Genomic DNA, 16776 nt, shown 5'->3' on the forward strand with positions numbered 1-16776 from the left:
CAAACAAACTGAAAACAACAGCCAGCCCCCAAAAAGCACAATACATTCCCTTCCGAATCCTCAAGCACCAGGAGCTCGGAGGCAGAGGGGTGTACCAGGGTGCAGGCACTGCCGAGCATCGCCAAGTGTCTGTCTGCGTGAGGACGTGGCCGTGCCGGGCCGTGTCAGCGGTGGCTCGCAGAGGTGCCATGCAGGCAGCTTCCACATGCATGGACATGGGGACACACGTGTACAGAAAGGAGGGTGCACCGAGCTCCTCTGCCCGGGAGTTAAGCGTGGTTACACGCGGTGACGGTGTCTGCGCCGAGCGAGGAGGCACAGCCTTGTCTGCACGGAGCAGCCCGCTGCCTTCCTCCCTCCGCACAGCCCACGGGGCAGGCCTGGCTCCTCACACGAGTGTTTTGGCACGTATGCACAAAGCGCCAGTTACAGCCCTGGCTTCATCTCCACTGCCCCTGGGACTTCCCGGCGTGCGGCACGGCGCTGCGCGGCAGCATCGGTGCTCTGGCAAGCTTGGCACGGCCACGGCACTTGCAGCTGTGTACTTCAGCCCAGAATGCACCAATTTAGCTGGGTATCCAGGAAAGCCCTTCTTCCTGCCTTGCTAGCGCTGCGCAGAGCCGGTGCAAGGTCCTTGAGGTTTCCCAGGAAAGGTTTATTTCAGCAGCCTCCCTTAGCACGGACAAGGCTTTGAGGCTCCTTGGCCGCATCCTGGCTCAGCGCTGGGTCTCAAAGGCAGCACTGCAGCAGCCTTCAGGCAGGCAGGAAGGGGTTAAGGAAAGGGCACTCCTGCCTTGGCAGTGGGAAAGGCTGGTTTGCAGCCGGTTACCTGGAGTTTGGAAGTTGATGCGCCTCATTTCCACAGGGTCCTTAGGGTGGTGAGGGGTGATTTCAGCGTTGTTCAGGAGGCATTTCGTCCGTGGCTCTGAATCTTTCCGTTTGCTTGAAAAAGAAAAAAAAAAAGAAACAAGAAAATAGAAAGACAAAGCATCTTAGTTTATGGGCCTTTTAGTCTTTTCAGCTGCTCAGGCCACGTTCAGACCCGAGCACAGCTCCCACCAAAATCAGAGCCAGATGCAGCCAAGGATGTAAGTTACATAAAACGCATCAGAAAAGGGATGGGGTTTGGAAGGTTTTGTCAGCGCTGTATTTGACGGGTTTGCAACGGCCCAGCAGCCCCTCAGCAGCTTTCAGACAAGTCTGGAAGTTCCCCCTTCTCCCAGCAGAAGCACAGACAGGCAGCAAGGAGCAGCTGAGGTGCTGCGAACTCACACCTCAGCCTCCCTGCGCAGACAAGCCTCCCCTGAACTCTGCAGTGCTCTGCAAAGCAGAAACCTTCCAATTCTGGCCAAGCCATTTTCAGCCTGAAAGAAGCAGAGCCAACATAATCATTTGGAAAAGTACAGAATCTCCTGGCTGTGACCTTGGACATAAAGTGCTGATATTGCTCTGTTGGCTTGTTTAGGAGCTCTCGGTGCCTTGCTGCAGACAGAGAAGCCAGAGCAGTGGTTTTCAACCTTTTTTGATCTGCAGAACCCTAAAAATCTGGGTTCAAACACCAATGTAGACACATCCTCTCCCATCACAGCTGTGCCTGCTGAGATCTGTCTCACCTCTATGCCAGAAGCTGAATCCCGCTCCAACCTGCCAGCTGAGCTGCACATGTAAGTGCTTCCTAATATATTTTGCTCAAAATGGGTTAGGTTAGCTGAGGCAGTTGAAAAGTCTTTGCTGACCTGGCTCACTCTCCTTAAAAAGAATTTGGAAGCAACGCCCAGTGCTGATCTGAAGATGCGATAACCTCTGGCAAGGGAACAGTGACAAGCTGCTGGGAGTAGAACTTCTCCAGTGGGTAGAGAATGTGCACCCACACCCCAAGGCTTGCAAACATTGCCCTGGCCCTTCTAGCAAGACGGCTGTAGAGCTCCTTGCCTCTCCTGCTTGGCTTCCACAGAAGCCTCCAATAACATGCCTGCAGCAATAATGGCAATTACTTAGGCAGAGAAGAGGTTATTCAGTACATTTTTAGCTGTCTCTTAATGTCATTAATAGCTAGAAGAAGTGGCGTGAGCCCTGCCAGCACTGCATGGGGCAGCGTTTTGGAATGACACCGCTTTGCAGTTTGGGAGTCATTTATTTTTTCCGCAGTTCTGAAACTGCTGTTATTAGTTCATTGGCTAAACCCATCAGTTACTTCCAGTGAAAGGTCTCCCAGCCTTGGAAATGGTTTGAAGAAAGTCTCATTTTTGCAGTCATAAACAAACTCTTTTAGGAGTCCCTGGCTGATGGGGCAAGAACAGCTTTTGCAACGGGGCGAGAACAGCTCAGCTGGTGAGATTCTGCTTCCAGTACGCCAGCGGCTCAGGGACAGCCTGTATGGAGCAGTCAGACATGGAGAAAACCTGCTTTCACCTCTGACTGCCACACAAATGGGTGTTTCTCTGCTCCATTAACCCAACGTTTTATGAGCCGTTTACTGCCACCGCTGCTCAGCTTGAGAAAGGGCTGTTATATTTAGGAATGGACAAGCAGGAGAAAGCTGGGCTTTCTCTGACTCAAACACGGCCCCGTGCTAGTCTGACACAGGGTGTCAGGACAGATCTACTGGTGGAACTGTAGCAGCAAAGCCCCATCACCACAGACAGCAAACACTGCCTAATACACAGCCAGCCCAGCAAGAAAGAACCTAAGTAAATGGCAAATCTGGTGCTCTTACCTGTCTGGCTTGCTGTCCAGGAAAGCAGTAAGTGGAGAGAAGACAAGACAAATGTTCAGGTTAGAAAGGACTTGCAGAGGAAGGGGGAAGCACTTGCTCAGCTCTAACCCTGGTAACACAGGTGGAAGGTGGGACCAGCACAGATTACCAGTTTGGATCAGTGCTAAGTAACACCAATAAGGACCACCTGAGTCCCTGACCCCAGACACCTGTGTGTCCAGCAGCTTCACACATGCTGGATGCAAAAGACACACCCATGTGCATAAACAAACCCACCTGTGCAGATGAAAGATGGAGCAGGGCTAAGAGAGCTCCCTCCACCCTGAGTACTAGATGTCTCAGCTCAGGACACCCCTGCATTTGCCATAGCTGCCATCCTGCCCTTTTTCTTGATCTATTTTGCTCAGCATCTGCTTCCTTTCCTGTCCTCTTTCACTGCACAGTGTGGGCTGTGTGTGCTCACGGAGCCCCCATTCCCATCCACACACCATCAGCTGCTCAGAAAGCCAAGGAAAAGAGAGAGATTTCCAGGGGTTGTTCTGTCCTCTCTCCAGCAGACTCGCATTACATCCCTGCTCCCATCTCCCAACTCCAGCTGAAAACCAGTTTGGGAACAACGGGGGTCTCTGCTGACCCACAGCACAAAGGTGCTTTCCCTGCATCACCCCCTGAGCACGGGAAGGGGAGCCTGAGGCTGCGGCTGTGGGCAGCAATTCTGGAGGAGACAGGCCAGAGACCTGACATACTCATTGCACATGTGCCACAACAGACTGTCCAGAGACAAGCACAGCTTTACTAGAGCACCACGGGGTAGGCTCTGAAGCAGCAAGTCCCTGCAACCCACTGCTAATCTCTCCTGTGCCATTTCCTTCCATTTCAGCATTTCTGCCTCAGGGCTCGTCTCTCTGGTGCCAGTGGAAAGATCTGCCCTCAGCCAACAACTATAGCACCAAGGAGGAAACTCCCTTTAGGGGCCAGAGCTGGGGACATTCAGAATGGTCACAGATCTGGGCAAGCATCATCTCTTACTTTTTGTAGAGTAGAATGGCAATGACAATGCAGATGATGAACACGACGGCCAGGACGGGCCCGATGACCCAGATCAGCCCTTCCTCTCCATCAATGATCGGCTGCGGATCGGGGTTGTCCAGCTGGATGGGGTCAGAGAACGGACTAGCAGCAAAAGTCTGGAAGACATGAAAGATTGTGGAACAGAGTTCAGCAATGGAATGGGAATGACAACAACGGGCAAGTGTACAGTATTCCACCAGAGAAACTGCTAGAGAGGATGTGAGCTCTCTGCAGCAACAAATAAAAGAACAACAGAGAAAATACCCTCTTCAACCTACAGAAAAACCTCTTATCTGTGAGTGTCCATGTATGTGACAGGTATCTTCCTCCAGTGCTCCAGGTAAAACACACTGAAAGATCACATTCACATGAAGTTGTAGACCGGCTCGTGCCTACGGCTCACTTCATCTTGTAGCCAGGAAGGTGATTCTAGAAAGCCAGCTGACTATGTCTCCCTCTGTTCCACCACATCCCTGAGCCCTCTCCACTGCCACAAACACTTTCTCCAAGCTCCCATGTAACCATCTGGATTTTGACAGTCCGATGGGATTACAGAGAAAGAGGGATGGGATTAAAACAAGAATTCACGCTTAGAAACAGTCTGGTCTGCTGACTGAAAAAAACCCCAACCGTTACAAGTAAATATAAATTAATAAAATGCAGTATTTCTCCTCTGCTCCCTTCGCAGTGAGCTGGGATCTCGAGGAGAACCAGAGGCACACTCAGACATTCAGAGTCCTCAACTCAACTAAGGGGCACCACCTGCTTGTTCTCAGGACCGCTACAATCTGCCCGGGGTGCCCACCCCGGGCAGGCTGCGCTCCTCCCAGCTTAGGCAGAAACTACAGAAACTACAACGTACAGAGGAGAAGCAGCATGTCCAGGTTTGAGTGAAAAGTCTGGGACAGGACACCAACAGAAGATCTGGGCTCTGGGTCCTTGAACTCAACCAGTTCTCAGCAAGACTGAAATACTGCTGCACACGTGGGAGCTGCTGGGAGTCCCGGCCGGAGCGAGGGAGCACGCAGTACCTTGTTCTAAAGCAGAAATTACCACAAGCTGCAGTAATCCGATTGAGAAACCCATTCAGAAGCGTGTCAGCCTAATCCTTTAATATCAAATACACAACTAAATATTTATTTGGGAAAAAACCTCTGAAAATCCTTAATTTCAAATAGCTTCCTGCTACAACTCCATAGGGGGATTTAAAAACAACAAAGTATTAGATTGCTTCCTATTGTGCACGAGGGAGGAGGCAGGTAAATATTCAAACAGTTGTTTTCATAAAGCCAAACACAGAAATCAGCAGAGGTGCTGAAGTGGTAAAAAGAGCAGAGAGCACATGTAGTTTTCCATTAAAAAATGCTCCACTCTCTGCTTGGTGAGGAATTTAGTAATGACCAGGGGGTGTGACGTGTTGCTCTCAAAGCAGGATGTTTAGGGCCATTGCTCTAAGGAATACAAGGACAGCTTTTCCAAGAAATTACTCTTTGTAAAGGAGTTTGACCTAGGGATGTCTGAACTCTCGTGCAGTCCTGAGTGCATAGTTCAGTACTCCCCATCCTGGACTCCAATCTGGAGCCACAAGTGTAGCAAGTGCCTACGAAGACTGGCAAAATGCAGAAGCAGTGCAGAAGATGCGTCATGAGCCCGTCTGCTTGGAAAAGCATGTTTGCTGCATGCAGACACGAGCACAAACAGCTCCAATAGCCACATGCAAAAGCTCCACAGCTGGACTGGAAGGTCTTTACAAAGAAAAAAAAAACTCCAGCTCTGGCATCTGGTGGGGGAGAGTTATGGAGAATGCCAGGAGGGCACCAGGGCTGCTGGCAGCTCACGCAGGAGCAGCTGCTGTCTCTGGTCGATAACGGGAACAGAGAGGCACAAGAATCCGAAGAGGGCAAGAGAAAGTACGCAGCACTTACGGCCTCGGGTTCCTGGAGCACTGCCAGGATGAAGATGACATATTTCTGCCCTGGCTCCAGGGCTCTGTTCTCGAAGTTGTCGTAGTGCTTCATGTCCCCCAAGATGAAGTGGGAGGGGAGAGAGCGAAAACGGGCAGCAATGTAGGGCTTGGGGAAGTCCAATTGTCGGGAGTGACGCAGACTTCGGCGTCGGAGCCTGGCGATGTCCTGAACGAGCTGGAGGAAGCAAAGGAACACTCTGAGCCCTGATGCTTCAGCACCATCAAGGGAGCAGGAAGGAAGGAGAGCCAAACCATCCCACTCGGACTGCCCACACCTTAGCTACTCAGAATGTGGAGCACAGACACCCCACAACCACCCTTCCCATGCTCTCAGGTCACCATCCCGTCCATTACGGCTGTTTGCTCCCTCCCTGCAGCTGCCTTCAGTTTCACCCACACTCACCTCCTCCAGGTCCATCTCCTCGGGGCTGCCCAAGGGGTTGAGGAACTGTCCTCCCCGGGACTTCCTTAGAGGCACCACCACAATGTAGAAAGCCCTAAGAGTTGGGAATAATCAGAAGAAATAGAAAGAATTGATCTCCTCCTACGAGCCACAGAACAAGAGAGTGCACACACTGACGTGGAAGGCTAGGTTTGTCCAAACAGCCCCACTGGCCCAACCCAGCAAGCCCCTTATTTTTCATTTAGCACAGCTGTTATTGCTGCTCCCGGAACGAGCCTGGATTCAGTGTTAGCCCCATATGACGTGTCTCCTTATTTACTCCCTTTGCATTTCTTTAGTATTCCCTGTTAGCGCTGGGAAGCAGCTCCAAAAGACAACAGTGAGCAAGGCTGAAAATGCAGGGAACACCCTGCGTGCCACTGCCCTTGGGGGTTTGTACTGGGGACTCCACCGTCAGGGCTGACCCCCGCACCGTAAACTGAGCATCCCACATCTGCAGCTTAACAGAAACCTACTGGACAGGCACAGAGCTCTTCACGTCCGGGAGAATCACCACCACGTTGCCATCAGCGTCAGGCTTGTGGGTCACCTCTGGCTTCTTTGACAACATGTCAGCAGCAGTCCAGGCAGCAACGTTCTGCTGTAAGCCACCCATGCTATTGCCCCGGTTCATGAGAACGAAGTTGTAGAACGTGCGGGGCTTCAGGTTGGTGATGAGTTTCTTCGTGGTGCGGCCGTCCACATCGACGTTCAGCCCATTGTACTGGATCTGTGGGAGGAGAAGAGGCAGCAAAGTTGTATCATGAGCAAGACTGATACTGCTCAAGCAACCCAACGCCTTCCTCCCCCTTGCTTTGCAGAGAACACACTCAACTGTGCCATGCTCTACCCAGCTCTGCCAGAGCTGGTACAAACACAGGAACAGAAGGCATTTGAGTGGGGAGCTGTCTCATGTACCCACTGTAGGGTCCCCAGTTATAAAGCACATGCAAAACAAAGCCTTGAGATTTTTTTGGGAAGAGAAATTTTTATCTGGAAACGGGAAGATTGTGGTAACCTGCCTGGGGAGGCAATGATTCGGTAACACAGGTGGGAATGCAACCCAACAGCCCTGATTTTCCACTCGTCTCCTTAATCTAGTGATTAACCATTATCTGCCCATATCTCTTATTCAAAGCAACAGACAAGACTCCCAGGAAACTGGGAAGGATGGCGGTTCTGACTCCTCCATTCCACTTGCCTTGTATGGGGTGGGAGAGTTGTAATTCTCAGGAAACTCCCAGCTCAAAAGCACAGATGTCTTGGTCACCATCTTCACCTTGAAGTTTTTGGGTAAAACTGCTGAGAGAAAAGTGAGGAGGAAGGGGAGAAAGGAGAAGAAAAGGCAGCAGAGGGAAGGAGGAGCAAGAAAGACAAGGAAGAGAATGTCAGGCACTGGCTAAAGGGCCTGCCAGTCTGGGTCAGGCTGCCCAGGAATGGAAGGGCTTGCTCCCTCCTCCACACTTTGCTTGAGTTTTGCCAAGGTCCATCTCCCAGTGCTCCCTGTCCCCATGCCTAATGCCAGGGAGAGGTGATGGAGGGTGCGCGGCTTTGCCCACACACTTATGGGTCTGGGTGGCTGCTGTAGGAACGAGGTGCTGGCTTTCTGAGCATGCTCAGGTGAGGAAACCCATCCCAGGTCACGTTTTGAGGTGGTTTTTTTTTTTTTGATTTTTCTGTTTTCTTTTGGCTGTTTGCAAAAGCTGAAGAAAATGCTCGTCCCACCTGTATAGCGACTGGCCCCCCACTTCAGGTGCCAGTGAAAGAAGGGTGTCCGGACTTAACTTAGAAGAAAGTGGTAAAAGGGACTTACCTGGCACAAGGCAGAGAGGAGCGGAGGGACTGAGCGTGAAACCAGAGCGCTTTGCATTTACTCACGAGCCTGGCTGAGCCTGGCTTGACCTCTCCAGCTCTCTGCCTCCCGGCACCAGCCCCGGTTACAAGGAGAGAGAGGGAGGAGAAACCGGTAAGTCCTACCTTGATCCAGCTGGAACGTCCGATACTGGACGGTCGGGCTGTACGGCCCGGGGCCTTTACTGGTGTGAGCACGGATTTTAACATCATAGGCGGTGTTGGGTTTGAGGCCGTTGAGGGTGTACGAGTTCTCTGGGGAGGGGGGCAGGTCTTTTTCCAGCGGGTTGCCGGGAGAACCGGCTTCCCGGTAGGCCACGGTGTATTTGACGATGGCTCCGTTCCTCTCGGCCAGCACGGGGGGCAGCCAGCCAAACTGGACCGACATGGAAGTGATGTTGCTCGCCTCGAGGATTTGGGGGTAACCCTTGGGGATGTCTTCAGGGGTGGTGAGTTCCTGTACAGCTTCCTCCCCAAAGCCAGCCCGGCTTTTCACGGCCAGCTTGAAAACATACGTGGCGCCTTTGTGGATGCTGGGAGCGGTGTACTTATCCTCCAGGGCCGTGAACTCCAAGGTAGCCAGGGGGTCAACATCCTTGCGGCCAAACTGCAGCCGGTAGCCCATCACCTGGCCTTCCGCATCCAACGGAGGCTCCCATTTCACCAGCAGAGTGTTCTCCTCTGTCTGGTGCACAGACAGGATGGGCTTCCCTGGGACTGGGAGAGAAGAGGGACACCTTCAGTCAGACGTGGGACAGGGTGGCTGGGGAGCAGAAACAGAGACTTTTAAGCTGCAAGCAACAGGTTCCTCAAATCAGCAGCAAGGTTTCAGCTGGACTCTGTGTACTTTAGTGTATTCCCCTGGAAATCAAGCTGCTGCTGCTGCCACCCACTCGCTGTACAGGTGGATGATCTCTATCACGCTTAGGAAAGGAGGTGCATTGCCAACGTGTCAGCTGTGAGGTACTGACACGTTTCTGGAATTATTTTATTCTCTTTCCTCAAGATGGGAACAAACTCAGGAAACCTGACTCCCAGCCTCCTATCCTAACCACCTGAGTGCACCGCTGCCCAGGACGGGGAAGAACAAATGCAGGAGTCCCCAAACTCCTGTCCTCTCTCTCTCTCTCTCTCCATTACCCAGCACAACTCATGCAGAAAGAGACTGGAACAGATTGGCTCAGGCTGGGAAGTCCAGAGCAGCTGAGGGTGAAGTAATGAAGGATGGGAAAGGATGTCTGGGCAGCCCCAGGTCCTGAGCAGCAGGCGCGAGGCCAGCTAAGCAAGTCTGGCAGGCAGCTGATCACCCAGTTGGGTACAGAAAGAAGGAAGCACACAGAGTGTGGAAATGGAGCCCAAAATCTGTGCGAGGCAGAGGGTAGGGAGAGTCGCTGCTTGCTCTGCGCAGTTTCTCTCCTCCAGAGGAAGGGAAAAGACAGCTGAGTGTCGGTGTGTTTTCAGTTCACTCCCTCCTTAACCTGTCAGTTAGTTCCTCCAGATTTGGGGGATACTGGAGGAGCTCAGCAGTGCCGTGCCTCTGTCTAATGAGCCCTGGCACTGCCCGACTGCTAAGCGAGCTCACAGCCACAGTTAAATGACATGTGTAGGCCCAGAGGTTCCTGAAGCTGGAGAAACCAGAGCATTAATTCCAGCAGCTCACGCGTCATTTCCACTCAACTCCACTATTAGAGATCTAATTTCCTTCTCCCCGCCTTGGTATTTCATCTGGTTGAACAGGAGGAGGAGAGAGAATGGAGTTGGGAGAGATCCCAGCCCACTCCCGCAGCAGGAGCCCGAGCGAGGGCCGGCGGGTCGGAGAGCTGCGGGGCGGCTAACGAGGCGCAAGAGGGAGGCGGGAGGGAAGGACGCTGCCGGGGCCAGGGATCCTGGCGGAGTCACGCTGGGGAAAGCACCCTGCCCGCTGCACCAACCGACACCTGAACACGGGGACGAGGGGCTGTCTCTGAAACAAATGCTTTGTTCCTTCCAAACCGCTACGGAACGGCCAGGGAGCAGTGCTGGGAGAGCATCCCCTGGCAGTGCTGAAGGAACACATTAAAGAGAAGAACAACACCATTACCTTTATGTTTCGGTTTTTATCACAAATGTTACTCTAATCAGCTGAGCTTGAAAATATTACATTTGCACAACAAATATTGTTTGGAAGAAAGGTGAGGAAAAAGCATGGAGTGGGGGGAAGTGTTTTATTTTGCAATTGGTTTGGACAGTAAAGGAGAAAATGGGATGTATTACTGTATTTAAATTCAGCCCCTAGCCCTGAATGATAAAGAAAGAAATTTCTCCTCTCAGAAGGTATATTGACTCAACGCCACAAAGAAGATAAGAATGTTACAGAGCCATTTGAAAGATTTTTTTTGAAATAGCTATTTCAAGTTGGGGGAAATTGAGTTTTGGGTAATAGCTGCTGTGCTGGAGAAAACATCCCTCTGTGACAGATCACCTGCACTGCAAATCCTAATGGGGAGAGATGAGGGAGGGTGACAAGAGAGAGTGACAAGGGAGGGGGGCAGAGAGAAAGGCTCCGGGAGCGAAAAATGAGAAGAGTAGAGATGGAAACGAGAAGAGAGAACCAGAGAGTGAGTGAGAAGAAACAGAGGCAAAGCCAGAGGGGGAAGGAGAAGAGGACGAGTGAAGAAAAAGGCTTCTGACAGTGCACTGACACTACAAGGTGTGAGGACAGGAGCCTGGATGCTGACGTCCAAACACACCCTGCTGTAACTCTGCAAGAGCTGCTGTCCTGGAAGGCAACGTTATTCTCTTGTGTCTTGTTCTCTTAACTAGGCAGGAGAGGCAAGAGGGGAGAGAAAGGCTGAAATCCCATTGACTTCCCTGAACGCAAGAACATGAAAAGAGATGAAGATGTGAGTTAGGACACGGAAAAGGCAAGGGCAAGGAGGGCAGCTGTGCTCCAGCCCTGGCTGTCCCAGCCCTGGCTCCCGAGCCCTCGGCTGAGTGTCTGTGCTGTCTCCAGAGCCTGAGCAGAGGTTTCCAGGTTAATTATGCTGCGCTGACCGAAGGCCTTTGATCCCTGCAGAGGCAGAGAGCAATGTTCATCCAGAAACAAGGGATGATGCCAGTTTGTGCAGCTGCTACAGGCAGGGTGAAGATGACTGCTCCAAAACTAAGAAGAAAATGAAGAGACAGCCAGGGTTGGGAAGTTAGTAGACAAAGAGAAGAAATGAAAAGCGGAGAAAGCCATCATCTGACAGCAGGAACAAAAGAAAGAGCACGAGCAAAATGGAGTGAGAGAGAGCCACCACAGTCCAACAAGAGCTGGGCTGATGAGTGACAACTCCAGGTCTAGGCACCGCAGTCTCCACTGCACGAAATCATTCACGTACGGCACAGCAGATGTTTAGCTGTGAGAGCAGAAACCACAGGAATGCAGATGCTGAGGACGGGTGCAGTGTGTACCTCTCCTTTCTGCCTGCAGCCCACCTGTTTGGAGGAACAAGGAATACTCTGCTGCCTTTTGTCACTCCTCTGTTTGGGCCCTGCCATCCTAGCTTGGCATCGTGCCCTCTGTACTGAGGCTGACAGACCCTTCGCCATGAAGAATAGGTCAAAGGGAGGAATGAATCCGGACGGTATGTGCAGACAGAGCTCAGGTCCCAGAAACGCTGGCAAGGAAAGGTCAATACCGTCAGTACTTTTCCCTTCGCTAGTCCTGAGCGAAGAGGGGACGTACATTCAGACATGATACCAGAAGAAGAGAAGAGTGGGCTGTATAAGCCACCACTGTCTCCCTGCTGCTTTTCAGATCTTTGCAAGTCAACACCATGACACCAGACCTCTGGGCTCCTGTTCCCCGAGTACCTGTGTGCACCAACCATCAAAGCTACACAGTCTCAGACCAGGCAGAGATTCTCCTTACTTCTGGTGCACTGGAAGATAGAGCACGAGCGATTACAAGCAATGAATTCATCCTCTGTTGCATTTGTGGTGTATCTGGGCTTTCTGCAGCACTGTACAGAAAATTGTGTCATTTAGTGAGGGCTACCTGTGAGGAATGAAGGGGTTTCTGCCTTTACTAGAAATAATTTTGTCTCCGAGGCAGCATGGCATTGTTGCAAGTCTGTCCATGAAGGGAATGGGATGAAAGAAGCTAAGCTTGGAGAAAGAGCTTCTTGGCTTTGGGGAACTGGTGGATCCCAACAGTTCAGGAAAAGACTCTTACCTGCACCCTTCGTGGTGACCACTTTCGGTTTGCTGCGAGCACCATCTCCCTTCATGGTGTAGGCGGCTACAGTGATGGAATATGCAGTCTCAGGCTGGAGCCCAGCAATGATCATTTCCTGTTTGCGAGATTCCAAAGGAAAATCATGTAAATATTCAGGTCCATACACACAGGCAGATATCTCTCCTCCTTGCAGGAGTCTCAGCCCTTTTCTAGCATGCAGGAACATTCACTGAACCTGAAACCACGAGACACTCCGGGGCAAATGGGCAGAAACGGCAACTGGCAGGAGGATGAGAGCCACGTCCCCTTAGCGAGAGGCACGCACACGGTCCCTCTGTAAACACAGCATGTCTCTGCAGGGCCCTGGTTCAACGCCTTCTCTTCCAGATCTACCTCTCACACATTCCCTATCTCCACACAAACTGCTTCAGCCATCAAAACGCTGTTGCGCTCTTCAAAGTGTTCCTCTTCACCATGCCCTCTCAGAGGAGGTCTCAGCGGTTTCAAGGAGATTACATTTTTTTCTCCATCACCCCCCTCCCTCCCTTCTCTCCTCAGAGATATTTTTTAATGCCTTCCCAATATTAAAGGGACTGCTTTAACGTCAAGTGCAAGACGACATTTTCTGCTTGCACGCTAAAGCGCTCTGCCAAATCCCCAACACCCTCCTTCCTCCATCCTCTATCAGCCTCATCACACCTGGCTCCCCAGAGCTTTTGTTAGGAGCCTGGCCTCAAGAACAGCCCTTCCCCATGAAGTATTCAGCCCTTCAAAGGGCTGTGTTGTAAAAGGAACACCCGTGCTAAATCAAACAGGATGACAGCGTACGCAGCAGGGTTTTCTCCGAGGCCCTGAAAAGGAGGGAGATGCGAACGTTGTGCATGTTTTATGGCCTTCCTCTCCCCTCACCCCCCGCTGCCCCTTTGTGCTTTCAATATTAAATCTCAGGGCAGCACTTGGGAAGAATTTGCTAGTCCTGAAAATACTTGTATTGCCCCCGAAGCTGCACAGGGAACGGAACAGCGAATCTTCAAAACGGCAGGATGTTTGATCAACAAGTTTGGAAGCCCTTAGCTACAGAGCCAGGTCTGTCTTCTAGAATCACGAAACCTGTTCTGCTTTCACACTTGCACTGAGTTTTGTTTAGATTTTAGGGAAGAAACTTTGCCTTTCACGTGACTCAGTTTCTCGATCTGTAAAACAGAGGCCCCCTCACTTTTGTAGGGCACTTGCCAAGCTCTAGGAGACATGAATACTTCAAATTTAGTAGCGCATTATCTTGGGACCCTGCCATTCCAAGATGGAAATGCTTTTTCTCCTACTGCTTTGTAGTTACAAGATCACGGAAACCGTTTAGCATTTTAGCAGAAGTAGCAAACGCCGAACAGCCGAGCTGATTTTAAGCTCTACTTAAAAGGTGAAAGCGCCAATAGTGATCAGTCCTTTGTATCAACGAGTATCTACAAACCTTGGCCCTTGAAGGGCACAAAACATCTGTTCATGCCCTGATAGCTCAGGACTTCCCGGGCTTTGAGTACCCAATGCTTTTCAGACACAAGCCAGAGGTGGCTGCAGACCAGCCCAGTTTTAAGCATATGTTCGAGGTAGTTCCAAATTCAACATCTCATCTGCTTCCCCGTGGAGGAGCAGCAGACTCATCCTCCCTCCGGAGCCGAGGGGCAAACCCTGCGGTACCGCCGCGTGCTGACAAACTACACAGTCACACAGGGTTGTGGAGCAAAGCGAACAGGGTGGGGACAATGCACGGGAACACCGACAGCAGGCTTTGAAACAGGCACACCGGCACTGCGAAAAAATAAAGGAAAAGGAAAATATCACACCACAACAGGAAGTGGGAGAAGGGTAGGGACAGAACCAGGATGGGAGGATTTTTACTTTTTTACTTACGTATTCAGCAGTGTCATCTGTTTCCCACTGGGCAGAGAACAAAAGAGGTTTTGCACGTGAGAATACAAGAGGGGAAAGAAGGGAAAGACAGAGACACAGCATGAGGAAGGAGTCCCTGAGCAAGCAGCCACACAAGGTCAGAAGTTACCAGGCCAGCATGAAGGAAGAAGTAGAGTGGGAGAAATTAGTAGATTCCACTGCGGCCTTTGCCTGTCTTAAAAGACTCCCCAGACAGACACAGGGAGGATGGATGGTATTTAGTTCAGTGCTGGGACAGCAGTTCATACTCTTCCACAATAGCTGTTGTCTGGGAGTGCAAATGAACTGCAGAAAGACAACATGTATCGTGTCGTAGAGACACTCGTCTACTTTCTCCAGCTTTATGTCGCTTGGGATGAGACAAGGCGACCGGAGCACCCACCCCCTCAAACCCTCCATGAGATGGGAGCAGGAGGTGAGTCCTTACCTGGGCGTCAGCCAGCATGATGTCCTTGATCTGGGGCAGCCCCCTGGCCTCGCCGTTCTCCATGCGCACATAGTGCACCTGGTAGCCGCGAATCTGGCCGTGCTGGCGGTTCTGGACTGGAGAGCGCCAGAACACTTGGATTGCCGTCGAGTTCAGAACCTCCACCTCCACTTTCCGAGGCGGCGCACTGGGCACTGCGAGGAAGGGAAGAAAGGGGTAGGAGTCACTTGGGGATCTCTATCCGGGACCTGTCGCTTCACCTACAGGACATACGCGCACGGCATCTACAGCCCTGAAAGGGGGGGGACACTTAACGAACTGGATATCCCATCATCTGTCACTGGTCTTCGTTCAGTGAAACAGGGAAGCAGTTCTGGGGGATCTCATCTGCATGGCTCGGAGATATGCATGGGAACAGGTCCATCTCATAGTCCAGCTGTTCTTCCACTGCCTCCTTTGTTCTCAGCTTGCTCAGATGGAAGAAACCATATAGTTCCAGACCACATTCTGAGGGCAAAGCCAATTTTTAATGAGCCAGAAAAGCTCTGGTGCCTGTGGGATGTCAGGGTGGAGAGGATGCGGAGGAGGACTTGCTCTTGAGGCTCTCTTGTCCCTCAGGCAGGGCAGGTGGTTGGGGGTTACAGCCACTGCATCATCTCAGGACAGGAAACAAGAGATGTCTTGGATGGAATTTGGGCTGAATTTTTGGAAATAATAGTAATAATAATACAGTGCATGACAGCTTCATCTGCAAGAACACCATACTCCCTCTGAGCAAGGTATTCTATCCTTTTGGGTGTGGGCAGATGCTCAGGGAGACAGGACCCACACTGGGGACAAACCTGTTGCTTTTTTAAAAATTCTTTTTATTTGGGGTGGAGGAAGAAAGCCTGAAAAGTTTGGAATTTACTTACGTTATTTACTTGACCTATATTACTTGAGGGTCTTACCTCGCCCTCACAGCGAGGGTGCTCTCCCTTCATGCACACATTCCCAATTTTTCCTGGTTTTATTTTACTGTAGAAATACCAGGAAAGTTCAAGTCTTGTTGTCCGTGTTTGCGCTAAAGGTCTCCGAGCTGGGCCACTGGAGTCTAAACTGTTTGTCACTAAGGTTTTTTGAAACGTTAGGAGAGAGATTCTTCCTTTTTACCACTAACCAATAGTTTGACTTAACGAGGAGCCAGGAACAAGGAACGTGCGGGAAGAACTCGCAATATTTTAGAACAGCTTCTGGCAGCAATCGTCTCCTCTTCTCCGATTTCATTTCCTTCCTGCCTCAGCTCCTTCCTTGCTCAATAAGAGCATCTTTCCAGGAGAAGTGGTGCAGTCAAGGCTCAGAGGCTTGGGATCAAAAAAAACCCCGAAATCTAAAAAAAACCCCAACCCTAAAGCAGGGAAGGACAATCCCACAGATCCCCGTTCTCGGAGGGGGTCCATTCTCAGACAGGAGGTTTCGGTCTCGTACCACACGAGCCGTGAGAAGGGACTCGCCGTGTCCTCCCTGGCGTGGGAAAAGCCCACTGCAGGGACACGTATTGACCGAGGGGACTGAAGAGAAAACCAGAAAAAGTGCAAATTACCATCTTCATCCGTCCGGACGATAACTGGCGAGCTCTCCGGGCCCGGCCCCACCTCCGTATGAGCCACGACAGTGATGCGATACTCTGTCCACTTCTCCAGGGACTCCAGTAGGATCTGACTGGTGGTTGGGGGGATATCATTCACCTCCTTAAGCTCCGTGTCCTCCGAGTCCAGCGCTCGATAGTAGACGCTGTATCCAGCCAGGATGCCATTTTGGCTTTCAGCCGGAGGCGGCCGCCAACTTACCAGAATGGCAGTGGATCTGGTGCTGACGCATTTTACGTCTTGAGGGGGGGCAGACGGTTCTACGAGGGGGGAAAATTCAGGAGGGAAAGGGAAGAAGGGGGGGGGGGGAAAAACAAAAGATGGGAAAGATAAAAGAAAAAAAAAAAGGAAAATGATAACAAAAAAATCTAAAATAAAACGTACAAAAATTTGGTTTAGGAAGATAAAATTAAAAAAGAAGAGAGCTTTTTTTGTTGTTGTCTTTTTTTTTTTTTTTTTTTAAATGAAAAGAAAAAAAAAAGCCAACGGAAATGAAATGGAGCATCAAAACTCAAATGTTATAAAGC

General features: G+C 51.1%; 1 protein-coding gene across 1 annotated transcript in view; it reads right to left on the reverse strand.

The window, feature by feature from the left end:
* The window catches only part of PTPRS (protein tyrosine phosphatase receptor type S), a 92963-nt gene that overhangs the window by 19142 nt on the left and 57045 nt on the right, over positions 1-16776 (reverse strand). The window contains exons 13-24 of the mRNA XM_086627518.1: positions 16204-16509; positions 14622-14815; positions 14156-14182; positions 12245-12362; positions 8173-8763; positions 7397-7494; positions 6672-6925; positions 6157-6250; positions 5713-5928; positions 3746-3903; positions 2717-2728; positions 830-942 (exon numbers count right to left, since the gene is read on the reverse strand). Coding sequence (XP_086483644.1) covers positions 830-942; positions 2717-2728; positions 3746-3903; positions 5713-5928; positions 6157-6250; positions 6672-6925; positions 7397-7494; positions 8173-8763; positions 12245-12362; positions 14156-14182; positions 14622-14815; positions 16204-16509 — 2181 coding nt within the window. The remainder of the gene's footprint in view (positions 1-829; positions 943-2716; positions 2729-3745; positions 3904-5712; positions 5929-6156; positions 6251-6671; positions 6926-7396; positions 7495-8172; positions 8764-12244; positions 12363-14155; positions 14183-14621; positions 14816-16203; positions 16510-16776) is intronic.

This window comes from Tauraco erythrolophus, chromosome 28 (assembly GCF_009769465.1).
Source record: "Tauraco erythrolophus isolate bTauEry1 chromosome 28, bTauEry1.pri, whole genome shotgun sequence".
Taxonomy (NCBI): Eukaryota; Metazoa; Chordata; class Aves; order Musophagiformes; family Musophagidae; genus Tauraco; species Tauraco erythrolophus.